Raw genomic sequence first — 26,887 nt, 5'->3', positions numbered from 1 at the left:
TGCATGGGGAAAGAGGAGATCTTAGTGAGACCCTCCATGGAGAGCAGGGGGGGAACACATATCTGCATTCACACCATCAACCATTTTCTCACCAGATGTGTCGATAAGAATACCAGGTAACAGTTTTATTCACAAATTAAAAAAAGGTCTTACAAAACTAGTTATGTAAGGAAACCAACATTTACAAATTTATCAATTCCAGTATGCAAAATCGTCAGGATGAGGTCTAAATTGATGCAAGCTGACTGCCTTAAAGCAATGATGGGTATTTTTTCCTTTTCTATTTTTTTTTTTACTAGCACAGACAATAGTGCTTAACCTAGGTAACGGCAACATTAACACTTTATCTAAAGTAGAAAAATCTACATTTGAAAAATACATTCCATATACACAAGATTAGAAAACCCCATGCCTTTATGTGGTTGTTCCCCAATCCTGATCTCATCCTTGTCAGGGAGCTTCTGCAGTGCCGGAAGTCACAAGCACCCGCACTCCCAGCCCTGTTATTAGCTGATGGCGATCCTGGCATCAGCACCCTAGCAGCTGAGTTTATCTGAGTTCTGCAGGATATTGATATGAAATGCCAACTGGACTGTCCTCTACAGCATTTACAAAGAGTGTAGACTATAACATCATTGTATGTTTCCACAGCACATGGTAGTAAACTGTCTTCCTCTGGATAAAAATAACCCAGGATCGGGACTTCCCTGGCGGTCCAGTGGTTACGACTTCACCTTACAATTCAGGAGGTGCGGGTTCGATCCCTGGTCAGGGAGCTAAGATCCCAGATGTCTTGGGGTCAAAAAAAACCAAAACATAAAACAGAAGCAATATTGTAACAAATTCAATAAAGACTTTAAAAATGGTCCACAACAAAATAACCCAGGATTTTTCAAATGCAGTATCAAATGAAATCAAGTTTTTAACCCTAAGTATTTCTCTATTGATCAAAAGTGATGTTTCAGGATTTGCGGCCAAAGTCTCATTCCCATCAATCTTAGCTTTCTCCTGCAAGTGTTTTTGCCTTTGAAGTTAAAGAGGGCTCTACATGTGGAAAATATACTCAGGTTACAAAAAGGAGCACAACCCTGGCCTACTTTGATCACCCCTCTGTCATCACAAAAGTGATCAGATTACAAACTACGGCACACATGTGACTTACAGTGAAACTTGCATTTTCGTGGACCTCTTGTGATCAGGTCCTAAATACTTTATATACATTTCCTAAGGGCAAGTCTCAGAAGAGCTGGTGAGTACCAGAGCTTAGGAACCACTGGTTTAGGCTAAAAAAGGAAGAGAAAAAAGAAAGTCAATCAACTATGACGGGACACCAGGTAGACAGGAAAGGCTGTGCATTACCACGAGACCCTCTAATTTCCCATTTCAGTCAAAGGAACGGAGGTCACGTGCACGACATACCCTGAGCTCATGTCCGCACAGGGATCCTGAACTGCGGATAGAGGGACAGTCCCAGCACGAGGAAGAGGCCTCGTGAGAGCTCACTACTGCAAGAGAGCAAAGCACGGGGCAATAAGAGGGAAGATAAAAATGTCCTTGGGAAAGGCAGATCTCTAATGCTCACTTTAAACTCTTTTTTTTTTTTTTGCTGCATCGTGCAGCTTGCGGGATCTTAATTCCCCGACCAGGGATTGAACTCAGGCCCTCCACAGCGAAAGTGCTGAATCCTAACCACTGGACTGCCCAGGAATACCCTCTAATGCTGACTTTAAATGTCAAGTAGAAGACACTGATTTGGAAACAAAATACCTCAGCATTCTCTAACACAGGGATGTTCAAAGGTCTATTTCTTTTTTAAGTGCAAGTGGGACAGAGCTAATAGTAATCACTTAAAAGACAACAGCCAGAGCTGATCACGTACGTTCAAGCAGGAAAAAAATAAACCCTGCTCAAATAATTCCTCTCCAGGGCGCAGAGATGAGCAAACGAGCCAGCCCCTGGTTCATGCCTGAGCTGGGTTATTTCTGTCCCAGCTCTAGAGCTAGTTCTAGTAGGTGAATACCAAGGTGGTAGGGGACGGATCGCCTCCATAGGAGCACCAGACTCTCAAATCCAGCGCCGTTGGGCTACGGTGGGAATCACCGTGCTGACGAAGCTTAGGAGATCGGTGGGGGCCCTGTGATGTCCTGGTCAAGCTACACGACGGCAGTCGTCATCCATTCACCTAAACGCTGCCTGCAAGTTGTGCTATTTCTTCTCGTCCTAATACGCAGAGTCTCCTAAGACTACTCACCTGGTGTCACGTTTCAGTAGTAGGGAAACCTGATACGTTGTCATTTCTAAAGCCTTTAGTATAAAATATGATGCAAATAAAAGATCATTATAAATACCGATTCTCTATAAAAGAGAACTTCTGGATCTTTTAAGCTCAGTCCCAGGGACAGAAGTAACAAATGCTTCCATATCCACGGATTTTCACATAAATCTGCTCATCTAGGATGAGCACGCTAAGGGGCTTTTAACTCGGAGGGATGGGCAGTTCTTTCCCAAACACATGTCCTAACTCAGACCCCTCTTGTCAACTAACTCAGCCGCTGTTCACAAGACAGGGGCTGAGGCGAGAAGCGTCAATTCTGCAGGATTTGGTCTCTTCTGATTCCCAGTGAGGACCGTTAACGTCATCTAATAAACCCAAGACTCAGGCAGGCCACGTGAAGTCGATTCTAACCTCCTATGCTAATTATGTAGAGGATGAAAAAGTGACCTTCAGGAAATAAAAACACTCCCTTTTGAACCCATCCATCCTACCTAAAAACTAAAGTAACTAATCTGACGTTGACTTTTAGTAGGATACATGAAATTATTTCCGGAAAGAAAACGTAAATGAAAATTTATACTCTGGGTCTTCAGTCTTGGCAAACCACCTCCGCCATGAAAAGAAGCACGCATGCCTTTCTGTTTCTCGTTACACCCCTAAGCTCGGTGGCTGCAAACTTGGCCCGTCAGTCTCTGAAGTCAGCCTGTAGCGTAGAAGCTTCTTGTGCAGGAAAGATGCAAAGTCCCAGAAGCGCTTGGAGTGTATTCCTTGAGGTCTCAGCTTACAGCTGGTCTGGCTCAGAAGCAACTGGTTGAAAGGCTTAAAACGCCGTCAGTGTGGTTCAGATTTACTTTCTTCCCCCAGATGCCACGCGAGGTCCAGACGGTGCTGAGTCCATAAGCAGAGGAGTGGCCGCCCTTTGGCCTCCGTACGACACTTCACTGCAGAAAGAAGCAAGTCCTTTCGGCCTCCTGAAACGGTGACAGAAGGACAGCTTTGAACACAGCACCTTACAAATTAAAGCCCTCAACTGTGACTGTAAAAATTTATGGTGCTTAGCTTTTACTAATTGTGCACGTGAATTTTATAATATACGGACAAGAAACTCCTGTAAGGGTGTCCCAATATCAGGTACTCTGAGAATAAAAATAAAGAAAGATTTCCTCACAACCCACAGTCACTCCATATGTGCAAACAGTCCTTAAAAGATGAAAATGTGCCCCAAACAAACTATATCAATGAACAATTCTTTTGCTGATTTTCAACCTCAGTCAAACATTTAAAGCTTGTTTCTGTGTTGCACTCTTTTAAAGCAATTGTAGGTAAAGATTTTAGGATTCTTTAGTCTATTCTTTAAAAGAACAAAGATGGTTAATAATTAATGCTATTCTTAGTCTTTGAATTTAAAACTTCTGCGAAGCCATTGGAGAAAGTTTAGAAAGAGTCTGGGAATGAGACTTCTCTTATAATGACCTCCCTGGAATACTCACACATACGTCACAGGGCAAACGTCCTCAGGAGAGAGCAGCCTTTAGATCTGTCCCTTATCACAAAAGCACAGTGACCTCACTTTGGGAGGGGCTGAGGCTTGGGTCACCTGCGTGTTATTATACGTGAGTGAAACCTTCATTCACGCAGTAACCTTCATTAACTTACCACTAATTTGGCATTAGTGACATATCAGACACATTTACAGAAAAAATTTTTTTCAAAGGTCTAAGGAGATTATCTAGAAATAGAAACTTCTGAGGTTCTCTCAATAATAAGATAGTTTTATCAAATATGTTGATCAACTGATACGATAATAACAACCATATTAATGCTACCAGGGAGGAAAATTATACTTAATTGGCCAATAAGGAAAAAATAGAGATTTTGATAGATTGAGAAACTAGAACCCAGGTCATCTCATATCTTTTCTACCATTCCTTCCATTATTTCATGTTGACATTTAAAACGTTGGTTAAGAAACACCACCAAAGAAAGCTTTTCCTGTTATTAAACAGGCTGGCTTCATTCTCCCAAATATCTTAGCAAGTGATGTCTCAATATGTTAGTCCTGGTTCCCTTCTGGGGAGGTGTTGTTTAGGGAACATTTGATTAAAATGGAATCATACAGACTAAAGACAGCTCTCACTCCTATTTGCTTTATCCTGAACCATAACTATCATATCAGACTCTGGGTGGCATTAAACTATCCAGAGGAAGACTACCGTGTAAAAATAAATTTTCGGAAACAAATGCATCACACGTTAGAAATCTGAGGCTCACACCAAATACAGACAAAAGTCCCTTGGTGCACGTGGCAATAAATCGAATCATCACACTGTACACCTTTAACTTATGCTATCTTATATGTCAATTACATCTCCATAAAGCTGGGGAATAAAGAGTGAATAGAGGTTAAAATACAAGTGAATGTAACTTGTATTCAAGTGAAATAGAGGTTAAAATACAAGTGAGTGCCTGGGTAGGAATTTAAAGTTTCATTGAAAATAAAATAGAAATAAATTGTTTAAAAAGGGGTGGGGCTGTTTTGGCAACAGCTGCCCTCATCCAACCCCCAAACAGGAAACAGTGCCCTCCTGAGTTAGGAGTGAGCCCACATCAGGGGCCAAGCTCACTGCACTTGAACTTGAAGAGCCAGGAGTCCTGCCCTCTGGTCCATTAATAGAAAGCTTCCGAAATCAAATTCTTTGCAAGAGGTAAGTTCAGTAACTACAACTCAGAGAAGTGTTTTTCAGAGTTTAGAAAAGATTCTCGCTTAAAATGGGCTCAAAATATTATTTGCTATTTTCAATTATATGGAGAAAATGGAAATGATTTACACTTTAACAATCCCTTTCCTGAATTCAGGATGTCTTATTTAGATTTGCCAAAATTATCTAATAGTTATAAGACAACACATCTTGGAAAGCCTATAAAAACCCTTCATTAATAAATTACATGGAATGGGGCTTCACTGGTGGCGCAGTGGTTGAGAATCTGCCTGCCAACGCAGGAGACATGGGTTCGAGCCCTGGTCCGGGAAGATCCCACATGTCGTGGAGCAACTAAGCCCGTGTGCCACAACTCCTGAGCCTGCGTTCTAGAGCCCACGAGCCACAACTACTGAGCCCGTGTGCCACAACTACTGAAGCCCGTGTGCCTAGAGCCCGTGCTCCGCAACAAGAGAAGCCACCGCAATGAGAAGCCCGTGCACTGCAAGGATGAGTAGCCCCGCTCACCGCAACTAGAGAAAGCCCGCGTGCAACAACGAAGACCCAACGGAGCCAAAAATAAATAAATAAAACAAATAAATTTATAAAAAAAATATTTGGTGATGTCCTTCGCCACCGAGAACTACCTCAAAAATAAATAAATAAATTACATGGAGCAACCTGAATGTAACATTTTCTCATTCATCTTATACGTAATTATAACTTTCCATCAGACTTTGAGTTGAAGGTATCTTTATGTAATCATAATTACCTTGACAACTCTGAAAAGAATGCATGCCATGATGCACCAATCTTACAGACTAAACTATGTTTCTACAATTGTGCATCCATGTAGCTGTGACAAAAGGGCTTATCCACCCTAACCCCCACCTCCTCAATAACATAGACAGGAAAAAGGGCAGGCTGAGTTGCTTCGGACACGACTTGACTTCGAGATGCTTTATTCCTTAGTTTTAGAATTTACACCACAAAATTGGGGACAAGCTACAAAATTAAGACGAGCAGTAATTCTATCTACTGACAATACTCGGAAGAACTGTAGCTAGTCCGATGGTAGCACCGTCACTGCAGCCACTCAGACTTTCTTCTGACAGTAGATACACGAGAAGGTGAAACACATAATTCGTGAAGGCAACACAAGCAAGTTTATCATCAGAACTAAGTGACTTGATGGAAAAGAAACTTCAGCATTTTGTCATGAAAATGTGACTCAGATTAAATATTAAGTGTCCTAAGATGTTCATTTTAGAGTACGTGGCAAGGCATCCGATTGGGATGTTGGGATTAGCTGCCAAAGGGCCCCGTGTCCTGTCTTCTGCGTCCTGCTCTCACCCGTTCTCGGGGCTTGTTAGCTGCTCTGGGCTGCTGGGGGTTCTCTGTCCAAAGGTCTGTGGGCCACGTCCATTCTGAGACCTATATGCACCTAGGCCAACTCTTAAGTCTTTTCTTACTATCCTCATGAACAGTGTGAAAATTAGAGGCCGGCTCCGAAGAACAAGGTCAGTAAGTGACCTTTCCCAGCTATAGAGGTACATAGTCTGTGCTTTTAAAATGCCTAATTTATTTGATTTTCCTCCTTTCATTGATCTCTTCTTCATTTCCGTTATTATGAGAAAACCAGCATCGTTTTTTCTCCAAAGCCAACACATGTTTTCAGTACAGAATTCCCTGTACATGCTTTATAGATTTTCTTCATAGTTAAAAAAAAAAAAAAGTACTGCAGATTTAGATGCATATAAACCCACATATTTGTTCTTAGAAGGAACTATCTCCATCCACACTGACTTTAGACTCCTTCTGATTTTATGAGACAAAGACAGGACGTCTCAAGGAAACAGAGGTGCTATCCAGGAGCCCACGCAGCGTGCCTGTGCCTCATCGGCCGCGTCCCTGATCCGGGGCAGGAAGGACCAAGGATGACAGCAGCCCTGTCTGGGCAGAACAGGGCTTGCGGGGCCTGGGAGCCCCTGTTGCTGTGATTCTGCCCTTTCATACTCAAGGCCGGCATCATTCTTCCAGAAGAACGTACACCAACGACGTATGTGCTCACATTCAGGAAACGCTTATACACGTTAAGTCAAATTCAGCAAAGGCCACCTCCTCACCTGGAGGAGAAAGCAGGGACAGTGCCCAGGTACCCCCGGTGCCAGAGCCCCATCTCCCTGCAGTCACCACCCGCCCCACCCAAAACCTGATTTCAGACCCTTCCATCTGGAAGGTTCTTCTACTGTCTTTGGTGCCAGATCACAACCAACAATCAATTTCCAACCAAACTGATCAATCAGTCAAAGCAAAGCAATCTAGAAAAACCACAGTGAAAGAGAGAGGAGGGAAAAGGGTAGCCGGAGGGGACCTAAATTCTCATTAACTTGACCGTGAATGGACAGCATGTAAGTATTGGGCATAAGAACATCACAGGGGAAGACAAAGGTGAGGAACTGCTTCCAAGATGCTCCCATAACTAACTCATCTCTCAATCAGGATGGTGCTGGGGTGCGGTGCTGGGTAGCTGGAGTGACAAGAGGAGAAAAGAATGCGGCTGCCCTGGATGGCCTTAGAGATGAGCTATTAGTTAAAAAAAAAAGACTCCTGAAATTTAATTTAAATATATTCTCCTATAACATACAAGAAGTTATGAAGGACGGAAAGACCTTCTCCCCAGGTTCCCCCACATTTAATGGGGGACAGAGTCCTGTTCCCTCTGGGCTTCCTTAAATCACTGCTGTGCCCACAGCGAATCCATCACTGCCTTACCTGGGGTGACGGCTGAGTGGTCAGGTGATGGACATCTCCTCTCTCCTGATCCAGCTGATTTCTAGCAGTGAGCGCGTCCTGAGTTAGCGCTGGTTCTGGCACTGAGTTGTCGAGTCTCGATAAATCAGTAGTTTCTGTAAGGTTTTCAGGATGAGCTTGAATTGGAACCGCCCCACCAACCACACCCCGACTAGTGTTTGAGTCCAAGGATGCCGAGCTTGCACTCTCTGGACTGAGAGAGCGAACATCTTCTCCAGGGAGCTCAGGATAAGAATCGCAGGAGGAGGTGTCGTCTCCACAGCTGGGATTTTGCATCAGAGGCCAGGCGTCCGAAAACTCGCCACAGATGGACCTCGAAAGAGACCCGAAGAAAGTCGGCATTGCTTCCCCCGCTGGACCTGTGTTTCTGGACACATGTTCGAAGGAGCTGTAAGTACTCTACTGGGAGAAAAACCTACTACAAAGCAACATTCCAGCTATGCTTTTCAGTTTTCTAGATGAAATAAACAACAAGTTATTAAGTCAGAATTCTCGTGTTTCCTTTGTTATAAACTTGCTTCAATACAGTAAGTTAAATTACTACATTTACTTTAAAACCGAATTTTTATACCTACTTCTAACCAATATACTTAAACTTAATCCGATGTCTAAAATAGGCAGTTTCCTGGGTCTTAACTGAATTCCTTTGATTGCTGTTCTAAAATTCTCTGAGTGTGTGACATGCTAAAAATTACTTACAGATGATGGAAGTGTCACAAATCATGAATATAAGACAAAAACAAAATTAGTGGAATATAAAGAATAAAGAATGTTACATTGGCTATCAGTAACCCTGAGACACTTACCTAATTCTTGCCAAAGTTCCCACCCCCTACAATGTCTAGAATGTTATTAATAATACTAAAAAAGTGATGTCCCATAGTTTCACATAAAAGTTGGTAAATGAGTATAGCCTGTATATTTGCACACGCGAACACGACATTATATAGATTAAAAACACCCATTTACCTGTCCTGAAGAATGGCCTTGGAGTGCACCCTACAAGCAGGAGTCTCCCGGCCGACGCTGCAGGCCCCGTCACAGCATGCGGATGGGACGAGATGCACGGGCCCTAGGAAAGCCGGCAGGGCTGTGAGGTGCAGCGCTTATTTATACCAGTTCAACACTGCTCTTGAAAATTTAGCTATCCCCTTTGGGTGACTTTCGGGGGGAAAGGGGTTATGAGGTTTAATTTTTTCTCTTTTTTCTTATCTTAAAAATGATGGACCACTTCTATGAAGGACCAGGAAGAGTCAAATTCCTGGAGACAGAAAGTAGGATGGTGGGTCCCAGGGGCTGGAGGGCAGGAAGAATAGGGGGTTAGTGGTTAAAAGGGACAGGGTTTCAGTTTGGAGTCGTGGAGAAGTTCTGGGGATGGTGGTGACGGTTGCACAACAATGTGAACGTGCCTAATGCCCCCCAACTGTGCACTGAGAAACGGCTAAAACGGTAAATTTAAGGTGATGTCTATTTTACTGCAATGAAAATAAGGATGAAGAGGAACGATGAGAGGGTACGTGAAATGACGTATGGCTGACGAGGGTGGAAAGAGCACAGAGTTTCTGCAGAGTGGCCTAGCCATGCAGCGCAGAAAATAAACGTCTAAACCCTTCAACTCAGTACACACACACCTTTTTGTCTTTTTACTGCTAGGAATGTATCTTAAAGAATAGCTATCTATGTGCACACGGCTTTGCAAACTATTATGTTCACTGAAGCGGTATGTATTTTTGGTTACAAAGATAATACACATTCACTGAAGAAAAAAACTTTAAAAATAGAGAGATTAGATCAGAAATTAAAAAATAAATCTTCCTTAATTCCGTAAGCTGCAAAACACTGTCCACATTTCTGAACAGCCTTCTAGACTTCTCTCTCTACATATACAGACATATGTAATTCTGATTTTATAAAACTATAAATATAGTAAAGCGTACAGACAAAATTAGGAAATTAGCACTAATCATGCTGTGTGTAAGAGAACATTCTTGTTCTTAGGAAACAAGCACTGAAGTAAAGGGACACCTCATCTGCAACAGATTTTTCTCTTTTTTTGGCTGCACCGCACAGCTTGTGGGATCTCTGTTTGCCAACCAGGGACTGAACCCAGGCCACGGCAGTGAAAGCCCAGAATCCTAACCCTAGGCCACCAGTGAACTCCCTGCAACTGATTTTTAAATGGAAATTTAAAAACTGTATACATGTCTATGTAAAGCACACAGTTGGCCCTTGAACAACGTGGATTTGCAGTGTGTGGGTGCACGTCTTGGAGTAAATACTCAACAGTAAATACTACAGTGCCACATGATCAGCGGGTATTTGGCTCCGAGGATGCAGGACCACGGATACGGAGAAACCGTGAACACAGAGAAGCCACAGATACAGAGGGCCAACTATAAGTTACACGTTGATTTTTGACTGGGCGGAGCGTGGGTGCCCCTAACCCCCAAGTTGTTCAAGGGTCGACTGTGTACACCCACCATACTTAGAAAGAGATAAAAACGATAAAGCAAATGTGGAAATGAGATACAATGTTAATACTGGGGGAATCGAGGTACAGGGTATGTGGGAATTCTTTGTCCTATTCTTTCAACATTTTTGAAAGTCTGAAATTATGTCAAAATAAAAGTGAAAAGAAAACAGGCACTGCCACTAAGGAAGAAGCAATTTATATGATGAGCGACACTGAACCTGGGCGGGTGACAGAGGGGGCGGATTCTGTCCAGTCTCTGCGTTCTATTACAAAAACGTGCAACAAAGCCATCCACGTACTTAATCTTTCTTTTCAGATAGAAGTGACGATGAGGCAGAGCTTGCACAAAGCTGTACTTGATCACATTTCAAACCCAAGTTTCTCTCTCAAGCGATCCTCTTTGCTAACTCTGATCTAGGGGCAGTGCCTGGCACAGCATCTAGAAAATGCAGTGCTTGGGCCGCCTTGAGAATCACCAAGGCATCGCTACTGCCAGGAGCTGAGTCTACGATCTCTGCAGGCAAAGGCAAAACCAGATCCACGCACGCTACGGAAATCCCATGTTTTATTCTCAACCCTAAAGCAGAAGACAGTAGTGGCCAGTAGAGAAATAATGACGTTGAAGATGCCTTATCCCACATATTAAATATTAGACTGAAAAGCTGAACCCTTCAATTTCTTGAAAAGAAAGATCGGACAGTTCTGAGACAATAAGCAATTGAACTGGGAAATGTTTAACTTCCAGGAAGGTTATTACAGGAGACAAAATGCTGCTGCGCTATTGCAACCACAGGTGTCGGAGCAGGTGGAGGGCAGGCTTCCGGAAGGGCTGCGGCCGCGTCGATTTTTACTTTGCAGAGGAGGTGAGTTGGTGGGGACAGCGGCAGGAAGTGTGCCAGCTGGTGTCACCTTTGCCCGTTTTTGCCCACGTTAGAAACCAAGTCCATCTGAATCACAGGCAGACCTGGCTGTGTCGTGCCTCACAGTTACTGCTTTTTCCCAAAGTGAAGGTCTGTGGCCACCTTGCGTTGAGCAGGTCTATCGACAGCATTTTTCCTACAGCATCTCCTCACTTTGTGTCTGTGTCCCACTTTGGTAATTCTCACAATATTTCGAATTTTTCATTATTTTTTCATTATTATGATATTTGTTATGCTGATCTGTGATCACGGATCTCAATGTTACTACTATACTCGCTGAAGGCTCAGATGACGGTTAGCATTTTTCAGCAATAAAGTATTTTTAAATTAAGGTGTATACATTATTTTTTTAGACATAATGCTGTTGCACACTTAATAGACTACAGTACAGTGCAAACGTAACTGTTATATGCACTGGGAAACCCCAAAATATCACGTGACTCGCTTTATTGCAATATTCACTTTATTGCAGTGGTCTGGAACCGAACCCACAGTACCTCCAGGGTCTGCCTGGACTTCCCTAAACTTTCACTTCTGTCAATAACCCCAGAGGCAATTATGGTTTGTGGAAAACCCTGCAATAGCTCTCCCTCCTCCCTCTTCTTTAAGATATCCCAAAAGACACTAAGACACTTACATGCAGGTTCAGTTGGAATCGACCAGACAAGAAAGGAGATGGATCCCCTGCTCTACAAAAGGCTCATATTATTCTAAATCAATTCACCCCAAAATAAAGGCAAACTTGCTTAAGAAGTTACTGAGAAATTCTAGAATTTTAATGACATGCTTCTTTTCTGTTCAATACTTAAGAGACACAAAACACCCAAAACATCAGGGGACGGGGGAGAAGGACTGAACTAGATTAGCTTTAACTGGAAACCTGAGTGGGAGCAGTTCTTTGCGGCTTCAGGGCCCGCATTCCTAGTGGCCCCCAAGCGCTGAACTTACCGCAGGTCTGGGCCGAGTCCCGGTGGCACTGACAACAGGCGTGGGGCGCAGCGGTGCTGAGCCGAGGTCTGTCGAAACAGGACAGTTCAGAACCGTTGTACTGCAGGTCCTGTGCCCTCAGGGACCCTGCGGAGGCCGAGAACTCGGTCAGCGAGACAGCTTCCCCAGGAGGGGCCCACGGACATCACAGCGCAGCCAGAACCACCCCAGCTTTTGCAGTCATAAAGGAAAGGAGAGCTGCTGTTCACAGCTAAAAATACTCCTTCTTACACGGAAGCAAAGATATGAAACAATCGGTCAAGGCAGCTCGAGATGTAAGGTACTTGTGTTGCCAGAACTCAGACGAGCTGTGCTTCTGCCGAGGGGCGGGGGTATCCCTGCCTCCTCAGGTCCCCGGGAAGTGATGTTGCCCGCTGGCCGCGCCCTCTGCGCCTTTTGGCAGGAGGCCGCTTGGGGAGCAGGCCCCTGGGACGCCTGTTTCCACGTGTTCTCTCTGTCCCTTTGGCTGCAACCTGACTCTCCTCTTAGGTTCTTGTCGGACACCCGGATGGCAGTGTTGACCAACACCCTTCACCAAGACGCTAAGACACAGAAAGAGCTCAGAACTCACAGCTGGGTTTCTTCTCCATAAACTGCCGCTTACAATATATGACGCAGAGGATGAGCAGGGCCAGCAGGACGGTGGCCAGGGCGCTGCAGATCACGGCAGCCAGGGCCGTGTCCCGCGGGCTGGAGGCCGTGGACGGGATCCTCACCAGGTTGACCTTGCTGGTACCTGAAAGCCACGGGGATGGAATCAGCACATCTCGACCACCCAAGGGACTCAGGTGCTCACACTGAACTCGGGGTCCCCTGCTGCAGTGGCCTTCAGGCAACATCAGTGAGACCAGGGGGAGGTGTTCTAGAGGGCTCAGACACGCCCTCCGCCCGGGAGATCGCTGGAATACCGCGCCTCTACCTGCGACTCTCCTCTGTTCCCATGACACCAAGCACGCGCAGCCCTGACACGTGTGCTGTCGGGCCCGTTGGGCCAGAACCGTCTGCGAGTTGGGAATCTGTCATCTTGTTCTTCCTCCCCAGCACTTGGCAGTGTGGGCCACAGAGCAAGCACTCGATATGCGTTCTGTAATTGGCATTAGACCTTCTACAGTTTTAAGCAGGCTGAACTAAAGTATGCTTTGGGGGTCAACTTTAGGGGAAAACGAGGACTTGGATCATTCATAACCTCACAGTAGGCCCCCACTTTCTGAGACAGTGAACATTTTTTAACGCCTTAGCTGTTAAATTACTGAACAACACCTAAGTTTTAGAGAAAAAAACGAACACTGTTGTGACCTCAGATTGACAGCACATCTCAACTTGGACGAAGCACATCTTGGTTCTCGTCGGACACAGGGCCGTTTGCCCCTGTGGCTCACGGTGATGGTAATGGACTTGGCAGCCCTAGAGATGACAGGCTGGTGTCTGCATCGGTGCTGCACACGGCACAAAAGGCCACCTGGTACTTTCTCCCCACCCCTGACTGCATAGGCCCCACCCCCATCCCAACCCCTGAAGCCTGGTTTCCACTGTATGACCCCTGAGGCTAGAGCCAGAGAGAAACTTCAGGGTTGATATTATTGAATCATAAAAATACGACAGCAGGAGCGATCGTTCTGGACTGTTGAATCTTGGTGTATCTACACTCAGTGATTCTGGGCTACCCTCATACACGTTTCTTATTGCCACTGGGAAAAGCACATAAACCATACGCCTTGGACCTGGAGGAATAAGAATCTTAATCCAATCATACATTTCGAAGGATACTTGTTTGTAAACATGTTTTAATATTCATAAAAAAAATAGCGCTTCTAGCTATGTAGACATACTGTCATAATCAAATCGCACACGTTAGATGTTCATCATACAGCAAGTTAAACAGATTACACCTCTGACCTGATAGAGATGAAATCTAAACCTGAAACAGCCTCTGTCAGTGGACAAATTCACAAGAGGACGTATGAACACAAGCACAGCTGTGCAAACACTGATAGGTAAATACACGAATAGGAATTTATATCGAATGCAAGTAAAATCGTGGGCTACGCTTGGGAAACATTAAGTATTACCTATTGCGACCAAATGGTGAAGCTGATTTATGTTTGTGAGAAAGTGGTTTAGTTCAGAGTGAGATCAGGCCCCTTAGCTGAAACTTCCCACCAAATAACCAAGCTCTAGTCAATACCAGGCTTTAGCAGAACTGTTATCAAAATGAGACTGAATACATTATTTGAGTCGAAGATAAAGTTCCTAACTAGATGTAAGGATTAAGTTAAACTCATTGATCAATGGAGTATTAGATATTCAGAAAAACCCTACGAAGAACCAGGAATTCAGGTTAAAGTAGATCAAGATTAGAGTCTTCTGGGTTCTTATTGTTTAAAACCTTTCTAAAATGGATTAGTCAACTTCCTTGCCTTCATAGAAAAGGAACTGTTTCTAACTTATAAATAAGCTGAAATGCCCTCAAATGGGTATTATATTTTTAATTTGGTGGTTTGTGACTCAGGGTTTATTTTCCCCAAGCCAATCAGAAAAGTCTTGGTAACACGTATCTTTCCAAGGAAGGGCACTAATACTGTGATTTCAATGCTACTGAGTTGTCATAATAACGACCATTTTAAACGTAATTACACCAAATAAGCTATTTCTCTATGCATTTCCCAGGCAGGAGCATCTGAAGATGAACAAGAAAAAGACGGACGTTTCACCTCTCAGTTTTTGACACCTATATACGAAAAGGCATCTTGTTTAACGCAAACACCCCTCCCAAGAGTCCCCATGGGAAGCATGCTCCGAAAGCCACATTCTTTTTTTTTTTTTTTTTTTTAAGGCTGAAAGGAGCTCTGGGCCTGATAAGACCTTTGAATCCCAAAGTCTTTTTTAGTTTTTAAATTTTTATTTATTTATTTATTTATATTTATTTTTGGCTGTGTTGGGTCTTCGTTGGGTCTTCTGTGCGAGGGCTTTCTCTAGTTGCGGCAAGCGGGAGCCACTCTTCATCGCGGTGCGCGGGCCTCTCACTATCGCGGCCTCTCGTTGCAGAGCACAAGCTCCAGACGCGCAGGCTCAGTAGTTGTGGCTCACGGGCCCAGCTGCTCCGCGGCATGTGGGATCTTCCCAGACCAGGGCTCAAACCCGTGTCCCCTGCATTGGCAGGCAGATTCTCAATCACTGTGCCACCAGGGAAGCCCGAAAGCCACATTCTTTATTCTTGTTTATATGGACAAGTTTATGACAACCCTTACGGCAAACACCATCTTTTTTTTTTTTTTTTAAATGGGAAATGGGTTCATCATTCTCAAGTTTGTCACGTCAGCAATGCAGACATAACTACAGAAGCTATGAGAGACTGGGCCGAATATCATTAGATTTTAGAACCACCCTCAGAAACTCATTCACATCAGTTCCTGATAAAAGCCTATTTTCTTATCATTCTTTTGACTTGAGCAGTAAAAACAGAGGGGAGGGAGCGGTACCAGCTGTATGAAGTGGCTTCTACCCTACTAAGTTCTGGCTCAGAAAGGGATTTATCGACTACAAACCAAAAAAGATTGCTTCTCTGGCCTGTGGCTGCTGCCACGATACTGAGATTCAAGATTCTTTCCACCCACGGCTTTAAGTCAACGCCCTGACCAAGCACCTCGATGCCCACAAGGCATCTCACCCTCACCTTGCTCGGATCCTGAGGGTACTTCCAAGCCATCGGGAATGGGACTATCCATATTCTCTGGAAAGTTTTAGCTCTTCTGGAATACAAAGGCACGTCTTCCCCTAACCAATTAAGTTATCAGATTCCTCCCTGATCTCAGCACTACGCTTCGGCAAGTTACTTCACAGTGAGAGCTGTTTCTTCGCTTAAGTTTTACGTTACAGGACACACTGTACCTGGGTTCAGTTTCACACTGAACGTTTCAGTGGGCTCAGCTCAACTGGACGGTGATGTACTGAGTGTCTGTAGTGACTGAGACGTCTCAGTCCTACAAGGCACGACGTTCGTTGAGTGAGGATCTGAACAGATGAGAACACGGGGGTCACCTGCAAGGCCTGGCAAGTGTTTCTATAAGGCCTGCTCCCCGCTTTGGAGTGGGACAAGGTGAGCGAATCCGAGTAGCTGAGACGCCCTCCTTGCACCTCAGCCTCTAAAGAGCTTCGGAACGTGGCTGGGGAGACGTGTGTGTTGGGGGGATTTGTGGCCGGGCTCCGACTGCTGTCGGGAAGGTCCGAGGACGAGCTCAGGCCGGAGTGGACCTTGGCGTGCTTTCCTCCACCTGACGCTGACACGCACCTCCGGTGACCCCACCCTCCTGACGATGGGGTGAGGTCCGTTGACCACCCTCCATTTATGGAGGAGAAAACCCAGACTTTGAGGGACTTGTTCAAGGTCACACAGCGATGTGCAGGCAGCCCGAGAACCGGAACGTGGCCTTCGGGTCCTTTCTGGTGGACCACCCTGCCCAGGGATGCAGGTAAACATCTGTCAGGCAGCAACGAGCCCAAGGTGGTTCATGTCTGTGGGGAGAAGCTGGCCGGGCCCCAGAGACCACGGGCCTCCTGACCACAGACCTGCCCAGTGTCCAGGTGTGCAGGTGTCCAGCTGCTGGGCCCCAGAGACCACGGGCCTCCTGACCACAGACCTGCCCCGTGTCCAGGTGTGCAGGTGTCCAGGTGCCGGGCCCCCCAGAGACCACAGGCCTCCTGACCACAGACCTGCCCCGTGTCCAGGTGTGCAGGTGTCCAGGTGTGCACAGAAGCTGGTTCCACTTGCGGGCCTCTGGCCCAGCATGGATCTCAGTGTCGCATGATGAGCTGGGCAGAGGGGAAACTCTACGGAGGGGCTTGAGTCTGGAAAGGATTCGAGGGCGAGATGGCAGGAGGGGCAGCGCCCAGACGCCCTCCACTAGTAACTGCAGCCCTGCTTCCTCTCGAGGCCCCTGCTTGTTCAACTCTCTCACGCCTGAGTAGGCTGCGTTTAAAAACCTGCTGAACAGAAGCTCCCTCTTCCCAGAGCCCACTCCCCACAGAGGGTGCTGAACAGGGAGGAGGGAGCTGGTTGGCGCCATCTGGCCCCTCCCTGAACCTCAGCCTCCCCAGGGACGATCACACAGTGGCTCAGATGTGGCACCGAGATCCACTGCGAGGGGCCACGAGCATTTCCCTCAGGGCGGAACGAGCTTCCATGCACACCTGCACACCCGGACAGGTCTGCGGTCAGGAGCCCGTGACCTCTCTGCGGCCTGGCCGGCTTCTCCCCACAGAGGTGAGCGTGGTCCTTACAGTAAAGAACAGGATTAAGTCAGATGCTGCATCTCGTTTCTCTGAACTTTACATTCCCAGTCCAAGCTGCTTTCCCAGCTCCAGAGTCACAAACCCAACGGCCAGCGGGACGTCGCCACGTGGATGGGGAAGCACCTTAAGCCCAGCATATCGCCAAACGAGCTCTCCACCGTCCCGGCCCACCCTCTTCCCAGCACCCGCCCTGCGCCCCGCGAATCTCTCCTCCCTGCCATGGCCTCGGTCTGCAGCGCCCTCCCCGGGCTGCGAGCATGACCCCTTCACTGCTGTAGCTCTTTCCTCCAGTGTCACCTACCCAGTGAGGCTCCCCTGCCCAACTCCTCAAAGCTGTCATCTCTCTCCAATGCCCCCCGCTTTCCTTTCCTCCCCAGCACTTGCCACCACCTGACATTTTATATATTTAACTTGGGTGCTTCCTTGTCTTTCTCCCCTGTGGTGGGAGCAGTACAGCCCACTCTGCTTCCCCAAACCCACCCCCCTGCCTTGTGTTTAAGCTGGTCCAGCAAGAGGCTACGTTTCCCAGCCTCCTTTGTAGCCAAGTGTGATACGTCCAAACCAGAGTCAAGGGGGCCCGGCAGGATGAGCAGAAGGGATGGTGTGGCATCTGCGTCATCTCCACTTTAGGGACAAATGACTCCGGAGTCCCCTTCACTGGGGCTGGAGCTGCATGTAGCAGCAGCCCAGTCCGGATCCTATGGGTGAGGAGGACAGAAGAGGAAGCTACCCAAGGCTGGCACAACAGCAGGGGCCAGACACCGGGTCTCTGCAGGACACCTGCAGCACAGCTGTTCCACCAGCTGAATCACCTGGACGGTTACAGAACGGAGAGGACCTGCTGTCTTATAGAGGCTGCAGTGTTGGGGGGCTTCCTTGTTACAGCTGCTTAGCCTTGACCACAACCAATTAAATCCCTCCCTGAAATACAGGCTCCATAAGGGCAGAGATGTCAGCGGTTTTGTTCACCACTGTATTGATGATACTTACAAGAGTTCTGGGCACACAGCTGGTGCCCAGTAAATATAAATGATGAAACGAATGCATGTCTGTGAAAGAAACTGGAAAACCCTAAGTATTCCCCAAAGTTTGTTAAATGGCAAATTGTCCAATCACCGAGATGAGATTATACCCACAATGCGTTTGTCCTTTATCCCTCCACCTCTGGCTGGTGACAGTACAGGTGCAAACAGCTGGGGGAAAATAACAGTTTCATCTGCAGGCACTTACTTTACGTTATGTTAATTTGACTCTGGGAGAAAAAGCAAGGGTTGCTCAGATTTATCAATACACAAACCTTGAAGGTTATTGGCTATAACTTCAGAATGAGAATGAAACAAAAATTTAGCTCTCTCTATTCAATCTGAATTAGCACCCCATGGACTCATCAGAAAGGGATCTTATTTTAGTTATTCTCCGCCAAATGTAATCTTAGTTAAAAATCCACACTTAGCAACAATAGAGTTATAGTGAATTACCAAAGAAGCCAGAAAAGGAGAGGACCTTCAGGAGGTCAATCACATCTTCCAACAAAAGCGGCTTTGGTGTCAATTTCAGAAACTGACCGTTAGGCAAATTGGATACAGGGAACGATTAAATCGCATTCCTATCATTTTACCAAATTAGGCATCTTTATCTTACATTTTTACCCACTCCCTCCCCCTAAAACCACTCAGAGGGATGGAGAAAATTACATGAACATTTAGAGATCTGCTAACAACAGAAGCCCATGAATTTTTTTTTTTTTTGTATTAAGTCATCCAAATTATCATCAACATTATCACAGACACCACACATCAAACACCTACAGAGGGCCGGCCTCTTATTACCCACTTTTGAAATGTTATAATAACCCTTCACAGCAAGGGTTTTACAGATGAAGACGTCTGTTCAAATCTATAAACAGTTTTTCATTTAAACCACCATTGGGTATTCATATTCTGGAAAGCAAACCAAACTACAGTGTTCCTTGGTTTGTACTCCGTTCGGCTGGCTTGTTTGATTTCAACATGAGTATATATTTAAAAATTGATTTCTTTCCTCATTTTTTTCAATCAAATTTACTGTAATATAAAGTATTCAACAATTTGAATAAAAGATAAATTATTTTTAAAAAATGAAGACATCTGTACAAATCTATACAGTTTTTCATTTAAACAACTGAATCTGGTTCAATCTAGATTTAGGCCCGACTTGTCTGTCTGCTCTTTTTAAAAAAATTAAGCTATGCTCCTTCCAATATTCCAACAATATCGCTTAGAGCAAAAAATATACTACCGTGTGAAGGATTGCTAAGTTCAAATTTCGTACAGACCAGTAAATTCGACTTAATTAGCTAACATATACAATATAACTTGACCTAACTTAAAACACAAATAGAGCTTCACAAATTCAACCTCTCTTGCCCCAAGATTAAAGAGGCTCTTGCATGTTATCGCAGTGAAAAAGAACATATGGCTCTTTAAATTTATTTTTTAAATGTTCTTTTTAAGGTCTATATGGTAGAACTAGATGAGTGTCAGATAAATAGAGTAGGGGAGAACCAGCTGTAAATGAACTAATTATGCTTTCTGTCTGGGCTTCCATGTTTAAGACCTCACTAATGCCTTGTGTTTTCATCAGAGAGTTCACGTAAGAAAATAATACAGCAGGTGTCACACTATGTGACAGATCACTTCGGAAACTCCAACAGAATTGGAAATGTGAGCCTTTTCACTTGTGGATGACCATGCTTTGGCACATGCAACTCAATTAACAATTAGTTCAGGAAGATAAACTTACGATTTAGACGTTTGCTAATAATTTTCAGTAATATATTTTATCTTTGACTTTTATATTTCTTTCAAGTAAAGTACAAATCAATCCATTGCTTTCTGTGCTCTTCCATCATCACTACCATTACCAACCAAAAAACCCCATGTTGAATAACTGTTCAACAAATTAAAAACCTGATGAATCTATTTCTAGCTATGTTCTTTCATTAAAAAAATATATTAACAAAGAGCATTTTGCAATCTTAACTGAGGCAAGGATATAGTCCTGGAGTTTAGTAAGGTTTATCTTGTTAATCTAAACTGGTTAAACAAAAATATCTATGGTAACACTCAATGTATGAATTCCAGATGTATTAAAGAAGTCTGCCAATAAACAAAATAGTTGGATTTTTTTTCCCCTCTTCTAAATTATTTATTTGTTTATTGAGGTATAGTTGATGTACAGAATTATATAAATTTCAGGTGTAACAACATAGTGATTCACAATTTTTTAAGGTTATATTCCATTTATAGTTATAATAAAATATAGGCTATATTCCCTGTGTGGCACATTACGTCCATGTATCTTATTTATTTTATACATAGATCCTCTTCTAATTTAGATGAGGGTCTTGATATGCAATTATGATTTACGTTTGTTTTTTTTCACCTCCTCCCCTTTCTCTTGCCCCGCCTGCCCCTGGTTACAAGCGACACACACATTAAAAGAAAGCTTCTATTCTTTTTCTTTTTGGCATTTGAAGTATCCTTGGTTTTATTTAAAATAATAATAATGATGATGATGAAGGAAGGACAAGAAGACATGATTACATTTTATTTGACATGCTAGAATAGCACTGTTCCTTTTTCTTTCCAAGTGGAATTTGTTGATTATGGATAACAAAGGAACATGTAAAAAAATAATATCAGTAATTTATTTCTGAGAAATGAAGACAGAGAGTATCAAAAGTGTCCCTGAGTATTTTCTTCTGATTTTTTTGTAGACCTAATAAAACTATTTCTTACTTTTCTAAATGCAAAGTATAAAGAATATAAGTAAATATAAAGTATGGTTCTTATCCTCAGGCAAGTTATAATCCAGCTGGGAGGAAAAAGCTGTGTAATTCTTATTCATGGAGATACCCTTACCTAAATGTGCCCGGGTTGTTTTTTTTGGCCAGCCATGGGGATAAAAGTTTGTTACTAAGGATGTTGGAGTACATTGTAGAGGAGGCTTGACTCCTCAGTGATGTCAAATACTAAATGCAGTATCTAAACTGAGGGTGGGCAAACTTTTCCTGTAAAGGTTTGCAACCACTCAACTCTGCTATTGCAGTGAAAAGGAGCCACAGACAATATGTACATGAATGGCTAGGACTGTATTCCCATAGAAAGAGCAGTAGTTTACTGATCTCTGTTCTACATCCTCTCTGCACTGTCTACCACCAGATTTCATTTATCTGTTGAGATAAACCCTTTGGAGTTCAAGCCACCGGCATATTCCTCTGAAATAAACAATAAATAAAACAGTTGGATTTTTAAAATCCATTTTATATCAAGCAGTCTGACACTGGATGTAATGTAATGTAAAAGAGTGAGTCTTTATCATTTTACTTATTTTTCACTTTAAACTTTGGTCTTTGAACTATGTGGTTTGTTTTTCAATAACTGATAAAAAAAACATTATTTGAAAATGAGATTTTTTTCTGTTTGCACAGAAAAAAAAATATTTTTAAAACTGAATTGATTTTTTTTATTGTGGTGAAATATACGTAACATAAAATTTACCTTTAGTGACACTGAGTACATTCACAACATTGTGTAACCATCACCACTAAAGTGATGGTTTTCCTCCCCCTTTTCGCCCCATGTCCTGGTAAGCACTAATCTGCTTTCTGTCTCTATGAATTTGCCTATTCTGGATATTTCATATAAATGGAATCATAAAATATCATGTGACCTTTTGTGTCTGGCTTCTTTCACTTAGTGGAATGTCTTCGAGTTTCACCTATGTTACAGCATGCATCAGAACTTCATTCCTTTTTATGACTGAATAACATTCCACTGTATGGATGAACCACATTTTGTTTATTCATTCATCAGATGGTGGATATCTGAGTTGTCTCCACCTTTTGGCTACTATGAATAATGTTGCTATGAACGTTTACGTTCAATCTTTTTCCATATATGTTTAAACTTTTCACGAAGGTACACAGCAATGGTTCCACACGCTATCAAAAGGTACATTATTGTTATTTCACTAAGGAATTAAGTTAATCAGTCACTCATTTATTTAATGTTATTACACTAAAGCATTAAGTTAATTAGTAAGTCAGAAAATAAAAACAATTCCTGGGCAAACCAAGAGAAGAGTGGAAGGAGACAGTGCCAGAGAACTGGTCAGGATCAGTGCATGTAAGGATTTGTAAACTGTATTGAGGAGCTTGAATTCTATTCTAAGAATAATAGGAAGTACTCAACAATCGCAGAACATATATTCTTCTCAAGTACATGTGGAATATTCTTCAGGATAGACCACATGTTAGGTCACAAAACATGTCTCAATAGCTTTAAAAAGACTAAAATCATACAAAGTAACTTTTCCAACAACAATGGAATTAAACTAGAAATCAATAACACAAGGAAAACTGGGAAGTTCACAAATATGCAGAAATTAAATAATATACTCTTAAATAACCAGTGGGTTAAAGAAGAAATCACAAAGGAAATTAGAAAATACTTTGAGAGGAATGAGAATAAAAAACAACATATCAAAACTTATGGGATACAGCAAAAGCAGTGCTTAGAGGGAAATTTACAGCAGCAAATGTCTACATTTAAAAAGATCTAAAATCAATAACCTAATGTTTAACTTGATGACATTAGAAAAATAAGAGCAAACTAAACCAAAAGCTAGCAGATGGAATGAAGTAATAAAGATTAGAGCAGAGACAAATAAATAGAGAAAAACAATAAAAGCAATAAAACCAAAAGTTAGTTCTTTGAAAAGATCAGCAAAATTGATGACACTTAGATTGACAGGAAAAAAAAGGGAGAAGACTCAAATAACTAAAATCAGAAATGAAAGAGCAGACATTGCTATGGACTTTACAGAAATAAAAAGGGCTATAAGAGAACATTATGAACAACAATACACCAACAAATTGGATAAACTAGGTAAAACAGAAAAATTCTTAGAAATACACAAGCCAACAAAACTGACACAGAAGATACAGAAAATCAAAATAGACCATAACAAAGAGATGGAATCAGTAATCCAAAACCTCCTGACAAAGAAAAGCCCAGAACCAGATGCCTTCACTGGTGAATTCTACCAAATATTTAAAGAAAAATCAACACCATTCCTTCTCAAACTCTTCCAAAAAATGAATAGGAAAGAAGAGTTCCTAACTCACTCTATGAGGCCAACATTACCCTGATACCAAAGCCAGATAAAGGCACTATAAGGAAAGAAAACTACAGATCAAGATCCCTTACAAATATAGATGAAAAACCCTCAACAAAAATAGTAGCAAATCAAAGTCAGTGCATATTAAAGGATTATACACCATGACCAAGTGGGATCTATCCCATGAAGGCAATGATGATTAATCATAAAAAAATCAATCAACGTAATACACAATAAAAAAATGAAAGGGGAAAAAAAACACACGATCATCTCATTTATGCTAAAAAAGTACTTGACAAAACCCTAACCCTTTCATGATAAAAACACTCAATATATCAGCAAGAGTCCTTGCCTGCGCCTGCCCCGAGCTGGTGGTTCTCCATACACCCAGCACCCAGCGAGACATGCCGTGTGCCCACAGAGCAGATGTGGGCAAAGCGGTGGTGGGCAGGCTCAGACTGGGCTGCTCCGATCCAAGCAGATTTGTTCAAATCCAACAACTCTTGTAAGACTTTCAGGTCCTCCTCTCAGAACACCACAGCTGCCCCAAATCCAGCGAGTGCCACCATGAGGCAAGTGGCAGTGCTCTGCAGTCAACAGCCAGTCTCTTGGGGATCTCCTCCTCCCTTCCATATCTCTGCTGTTAAGAGACTCAGGCCTGGAAACAGCTCCACTCCCCCATCTTCTAAATCCAACCCAAATGGCACCCAGACGTCCAGTATGGCAAGGATGAAGCAGGTCTTCATCGAATCTGCTAGTTCCACGCCTTATTTTATTGACACAGAAATGTTGAGGATCCCAAATTTGATTGCTTTGAAGAGCATGATGAATGCCAATATTAAATTTGCTGGAGTTTTATGTACAAGATGAAGACAGACAACATTTAAAATTATTTAAGATATGATTCCTTTAAATGGGGCTTAAGAAATATGGACACTTAGAACTCTACCTTGAAATAAGAATAGATTCTGTCTTACCTAGAGATAAAGGGAGGGATGTGGAACAGAGATTCAGTTTTTCATTTGGTTCATTAAATCTGTAAGGCCATAAGACAAGTAATATAAAAAGCTTCCAGGATTCTACTTATATGCACATTGGAAGGAACTTCCAGGTGTTACTGCAAATCTTCAATGTACTGTTTCAGCAGTGCTAATTTAATGCTGATACACTCTGGACAAAGTTTTACACTGTTAAGCTCTCACTGCTCTCTTGGGGACTGAACTCTTTCCTCTGAGGCTTTGGATTTGACATTGCATTTGATGATTTATGTGCCAGGGCAATGATGGTTTGGAATCTACCCCAAATACAAGCATAATGAGTAAATTTTGCTCATATACTTCTCACCTATTCCTGGTACACAAGAGCACCAGATTCATTTGACTAAACTGATTCCAAAGAGGTTGCACTGACCTAACCCTAACTCTAACTCACACATGTATGGTCGACTGATTTTTAACAAGGGTGCCAAGACCATGCTCTTCAACAAATGGTGCTGGGAAAACTGGATATCCACGTGCAAAAGAATGAAGCTGGATACTATCTCATACCATATTAAAAAAATTAACTCAAAAAATGGATCAAAGATCTAAGTTTAAGAACTAAAGCTATAAAATTCTTAGAATAAAACATAGGGTAAAATCTTCATGACCTTGGATTTGGTATTTGGTTCCTTAAATACCAAAGCATAGCATAATAAAATAATAATAATAATGGGAAGGGATTGGAGGGTTTTAAACGTGGAGGGTGACACGCTCTCACACTTTAGAAAGATAACCACCTGCTGTCTGCTGAGGTGAAGAGAGAAAGACATCAGGTGAGGGGGTGTGCAGTGGTCTAGATGATGATGATGATGGCTTGCGTTAAGACTGTAACCACGGAGATGTTGCCAACTGGTTACGTTTGAGCAATATTTGTTGTAAGAGCAACTGGATGTACTAGTTGTGAGTCATGTGCAAGGAAAGATGGAACCAACAATGATATGAGGTTTTGGAGTGAACCCAGAAAAACTATGGTGCCATTTACTAATCGGGATGGCAGAAGCTTGAAGGACACTGCATTTGGTGGGGGTCGGGAAGGAAGGGAATTCTGTTTTGGAAATGTGAAGTTTCAGATACCTGTTACCTGTCTACCCGGAGCTGCTGAGTTGGCAGCTGGATATCCCAACAAAGCATAAAAGAGATTGTAATTGGAGACACAGATTTGAAACTCTTGAGTGTACAGATAATGTCCAAAGCCAGAGGACTGTAAAATCACCTACACGTGTAGTGTAGATAAAGAAGAGGACCTAGGACGGAACTCAGGTACACTGTGAAATTAGGAAATCTGATAGAAGAGGAGGAGCTAGTCTCTGAGATAAGAAGAAAACAAGCCTGAAAAAGAATTCATTTCAAGAAAGAAGTGGTAAACAAAGGTTAATGGGATGAATTCTTCCAATTCTTAAATAACTAAGCAACATCAGGATTTATTTGGGGGATTGGTTACAGAAAGCAAATTTCAACAATTCCAGAGGAAAGTTAAAACAGATTTGTGATTTTTAGCCCCCTGACTCCAGACTACACTACAAAAGCTACAGTCATCAAAACAGTATGGTATTGGCACAAAAACAGGTACATGGATCAGTGGAACAGCACAGCCCAGAGATAACCCCATGCACCTATGGTCAATTAATCTACAACAAAGGAGGCAAGAATATACAGTGGAGAAAGACAGTCTCTCCAATAAGTGGTGCTTGGAAAACCACATGCAAAAGAATGAAATTAGAACATTTTCTCACACTGTATACAAAAATAAACTCAAAATGGATTAAAGACCTAAATGAAAAGACCATAAAACTCCTGGAAGAAAATACAAGCAGTACTCTCTTTGACACTGGTCTTAGCAATAGTTTTTGAGATCTGTCTCCTCTGACAAGGGAAACAAAAGCAAAATGAAACAATTGGAACCTAATCATACTGAAAGGCTTTTGCACATCAAAGGAAACCATCAACGAAACAAAAAAACCCAACCTACTGAATGGGAGAAGATATCTGCAAATGATATGACTGATAAGGGGTTAATATCCAACATATATAAAGGACTCATACAACTGAATATCAAAAAAACCCAAACAATCTGATTAAAAAATGGGCAGAGGACCTGAACAGGCATTTTTCCAAAGAAGACAACAGATGGCCAACAGACACATGAAATGCTCAACATCACTAATCAGCAGGGAAATGCAAACCAAAACCACAGTGAGATATCACTTCCCACCTGTCAGAATGGCTAT

General features: G+C 43.0%; 1 protein-coding gene across 7 annotated transcripts in view; it reads right to left on the bottom strand.

The window, feature by feature from the left end:
- Positions 1 to 100: 100 nt before the first annotated feature.
- Positions 101 to 26,887, bottom strand: part of TNFRSF19 (TNF receptor superfamily member 19) — a 91,038-nt gene continuing 64,251 nt past the window's right edge. For 4 of the 7 annotated variants that reach the window (XM_036831724.1, XM_036831727.1, XM_036831726.1 and 1 more), the window contains exons 6-10: positions 12,740 to 12,904; positions 12,130 to 12,255; positions 8,758 to 8,878; positions 7,750 to 8,155; positions 101 to 3,246 (exon numbers count right to left, since the gene is read on the bottom strand). In XM_036831724.1, coding sequence (XP_036687619.1) covers positions 3,214 to 3,246; positions 7,750 to 8,155; positions 8,758 to 8,878; positions 12,130 to 12,255; positions 12,740 to 12,904 — 851 coding nt within the window. In that variant the 3' untranslated portion in view covers positions 101 to 3,213. Of the gene's footprint in view, positions 3,247 to 7,749; positions 8,243 to 8,757; positions 8,879 to 12,129; positions 12,256 to 12,739; positions 12,905 to 26,887 lie in introns of those variants that run through there. The other 3 variants (XM_036831729.1, XM_036831728.1, XM_036831730.1) reach the window with 3 other exon arrangements.

Source organism: Balaenoptera musculus, chromosome 18 (assembly GCF_009873245.2).
Source record: "Balaenoptera musculus isolate JJ_BM4_2016_0621 chromosome 18, mBalMus1.pri.v3, whole genome shotgun sequence".
Taxonomy (NCBI): Eukaryota; Metazoa; Chordata; class Mammalia; order Artiodactyla; family Balaenopteridae; genus Balaenoptera; species Balaenoptera musculus.
This window is presented reverse-complemented; position numbering and strand designations above follow the sequence as displayed.